This window comes from Rhagoletis pomonella, unplaced genomic scaffold, assembly GCF_013731165.1.
Source record: "Rhagoletis pomonella isolate Grant_MI unplaced genomic scaffold, Rhpom_1.0 Rhpom_scaffold_00004, whole genome shotgun sequence".
Classification (NCBI taxonomy): domain Eukaryota; kingdom Metazoa; phylum Arthropoda; class Insecta; order Diptera; family Tephritidae; genus Rhagoletis; species Rhagoletis pomonella.
The window spans coordinates 22,950,193-22,953,964 of NW_023458558.1; the positions used below are offsets into that span (position 1 = coordinate 22,950,193).

The 3,772-nt window shown below is 35.7% G+C and overlaps 1 protein-coding gene across 1 annotated transcript; it reads right to left on the minus strand.

Moving 5' to 3' along the window:
* Positions 1-224: 224 nt before the first annotated feature.
* LOC118738150 lies at positions 225-1,768 on the minus strand (the record flags this gene model as incomplete). Its single annotated transcript, XM_036469073.1, is given in 1 exon segment — positions 225-1,768. A coding segment is annotated over 1 exon segment (744 nt).
* Between the last annotated feature and the right edge of the window lie 2,004 nt (positions 1,769-3,772).

Genomic DNA, 3,772 nt, shown 5'->3' on the forward strand with positions numbered 1-3,772 from the left:
ATTTGAAGAGTAGAAAGTAAGACTGCATTTGGTGCTGTGATGCTTTTTCATTAAATTCATTTCCAAATTGTAAATATTCCATGAAAATTGCTTGCCTGCATGCATTTCCAATTTCCTGTCATGGAATTTTCAAGCAAAATCCCCAAAACTAGTCTTCGAAATAGCAAAATTAAAAAAAATAAAATTCTTCATACACATAAGTATGTATGTATGTATGCCAAACTTTACTCACCGTTTGGAAAATGCTCCGCCATCATAAGAAGCAGAACGCTGAAGAGCTGCGTGTAGTAGCGAACGATGGAACGTGCGCATCGCCAAGAACTTTGCTGTTGTCGCTGCTGTCTACTTGTGTTGTTGTTTATGCAGCTGCTGTTGCTGCTGCTGCTGCCGATGCGTAGTAGTGACGTGATGCTGCTACAGCTGCTGCTGCTGCCATCGTAACTTTCACTCAACGACTTGTTGTTGTCGGAGGAATTAAGCTGCTGGCGGTTATGCTGCACCTGCTGCAGCTCACGCAACTGGACGAAGCTTGTGTTGTTGCAGTGTGGCATGATGCCAGTGACTATCTTCTTTTTTGCTGCCACTTTATCAAGTGGTGCGAGTTGCAAGATGCTACTCTCAATCATGTTGGAGGTGGTATAGTTGTGTCGTTTTTGCTGTGTTTCTGGCAAATCTGCGGTGCGTGTGGCTGTAACACGGCAATCCGCTGCAGTTGTTCGCAATTCCCGTTGTTGCTCCTGCTGCTGGTGCTGCTGCTGGCGCTGGTGGTTCTGCGTGGAAGTTGCGCGTGCTGCACGTTGCATCAACACCAATTTACAGTTTTTCGCTTTGTCGAATTTTTCACTGCAGCTGCTGCTACTGCTGCTGTTGAATATTTCAAATTGTTCGACTTGCTTGCGTTGTTCTTGTTGTTGTTGTGATTTTTCTGATTTTAAACAATTCACTTCTATTTGAGTTGTGTACGTCATTTTCTTATTTTTTTTTCATACACCAGACCGGGTGAGCCCCGCTCCGCCAGCGGTCGTAGTTAGCGCTGCGCGGAGTCTCAATTTGCCGCCGAATGAAATGTTGTCACGCGAACTTTTCTACACTTCACTTCTTATCTGCTATATATATATTTTTTTACTTTTTACTTTATTTTATTGCAACTCATTCAGTTTGATTGCTGTATATTATTTTTTCTTTTTGCTTTTTTTTTGGCTAAATACGATTTTCTCGTTTCTTAAGTTGAAACTGCAATTCTAAGTGTATTGAATTAATTATTTCATTGCACTGTGCCACTTCCACTACTTTCGTGCGCTTTTCGATTTATTTTGCCCCACTGAAGGCGCGCCGCCCACTTTTTCGCCAACTTATTAAATAACGCCCTCCTTTGTTTCTTTCTTATCGATCACTTACATACATATGTATTTGCCGTTACTTCTGCATCTGTAAAGTTTCATCGCTTTTTTGGAAGCTTTCGCTCATTTTACGTTTGCAACAAAATTTTAATTACTTCAAATGTTATTTATCCCATTTCGGCAAACTCTTTTCTTTTCTCGCTACCCTAAAATTGCAACAAAGTGTTTCACAATTGATGTACGCTGACCAAATTGGGTTATGGGGTGATTCAGTTCGCTGGTTGCTTGTGGCGCGAAAGAAGAAACTTTCGCTTTATTGGCAGTTTGTCTAAAGTTTTAGAAGCTCCAGTGATGTTTCCGACGTTGCTTTTGTGTACCAAGTTTCGGCTCGCCTATCGAAGTTTTCAAAAACTCTCTGCTGCGTTAATCTGCAAATGAAGAATAGAAAGAAAAAAAACTTAGTATTTTTTGCAAATTCCTGTGGATAGCATGAAATTGAAAGAAGTGCTGGAATATAAGAATGTTAAGATTTGGTCAAAGATTCGAATGCCCTTTAACTGATCACAGCTAAAAAAAAAATGCAATAAATTGAAATATAAATGTAATGGAAATAATGCATACAAAGTAAGGCTGCAATTGCATACATATGTATGTATATACGCACATACGACTACATGTACCTACATACATACTAAATATATATGTGCAAATCCGAGATAATGCCTTTCGAAAACCCAAATGATTATAAGTAACTAAAATTAGACATTTTTTTTTTATCAAGCCTGGTATATTGTCTGTCGTTTTCACAATTACTTAAGAAAGGTTGCAATACTGTTAAAGAAAGAAGCATGTAAAGAAACAAAAAAGAGTTCATATTTTGAGGGTAAATGGACTGCGAATACACACATACATATTTACAAAAAATCCTCGTTGAAATTAGTAAAATATAAATTGGTATTAACAAACGTGGCAACGCTCAACAGAAATATTTCTAGATTAATGGTCTCAACTCTTGATTTTTTTTAATATTTACAACATTTTTCAATTTAATTTATTTTTTGTTTTTTTTTTTCTATAAAACTATTGTCCAAGCTTTAGCCAAAACCATATAAATCAGAGATTCAAATTTTATACAAAATTTATGACTTCACATTTTTAATCTGAGTCTTTAGAACAGTTTTTTCCAAGCATGAGCTTCTTATGAAATAAAATGTCGAAGACCGTTCGGCCCAAAATGTAAGACATTAATACCAGTTTTCATATTAAAAAAAACCACAAAAGCCGTCACCCAAAAAAAAATTTAAAAAACGCAACGTTTTAGCCGGTTGAAACTTGAACTTCATCAGACTAAAATTGTATAGGCTATAAAACTTCATACCCAGATATGTTTTAAAAGTTTAGATTAAAAACCTCGAAATTTTGGTGAAAATTTGTTGAATTTTCCTAAAACTTTGTATAAAGTTTGAAACTCTGTTTTATGTACATGGTTTTGGTTAAATCTTGGACAATATTTTTATAGAAAAACAACAAAAAAAAATATTTATTTGAAAAACGTTGTGAATATTAAAAAAAAAATCTACGTAAACATTTATGTAAGTCACTGTAAATGCATACGCATATTTATAAGAATTGCTCGTTTAAAATAATAAGTAATTTATTTTTGTTAAAGTATCCGAATAAATATCACGTTTTAAAACCTGGGCAAAACAAAATACAGTGCAAAAGTTTAAGAACACACAGAGTGAAAACAACCTGGTAAAATATAACAACAGATAAAAAGAGATATCTCTATAGTTTTTCTTCGAGGAGAAACCCTTTATATTTTTAGTGTTTATCTTTTCAATGAATCTATGTAAAAAAAAGTTAAAAATAGAAGATGAAAAAACAAGTTTGCGCCTGGTTTACTGAGGAGTAAGTTACAGCTTTACCTACGCAGCTACAATGAATGTCTTACAGACACTGATCTACATATTTAATAATATGAATTAAAAACAAGAATCTTTAGTTTTGAGCATAAATCTCTGGATTCCACTACGCCCTCAGTTATTAAATAATCACCCAAGTCTCTTTTGCGTTTGTGCATCAGTGCAGGATAACTTCCCAAGAAGTTCAATGCAGTTTCGATACCCGCTCTAAATGCTCTAAACCTGGTACATATATTGTCCCAGTAGGGAACTCCTTGATCCTCCAGCTCTGCGCCACGACATATAGTGTCCGTTCTCAGTCAAGATTGCGGTGTTCTGATTCTGGTAGTTTCACTTGATATTAAAGTCCGACCAGATTTCTATAGCATACGTTTCAACCTGGAAAAAGGACATATAATTTCCCGTAAGTTCCAAGTTTCTCAACCTCGGTCAAACTGCACCTATCTCGGTATCCTCTTCGGTCATTGGCCATCAGTTTACCAGGTTATCATATTTGGTTATTTGTGT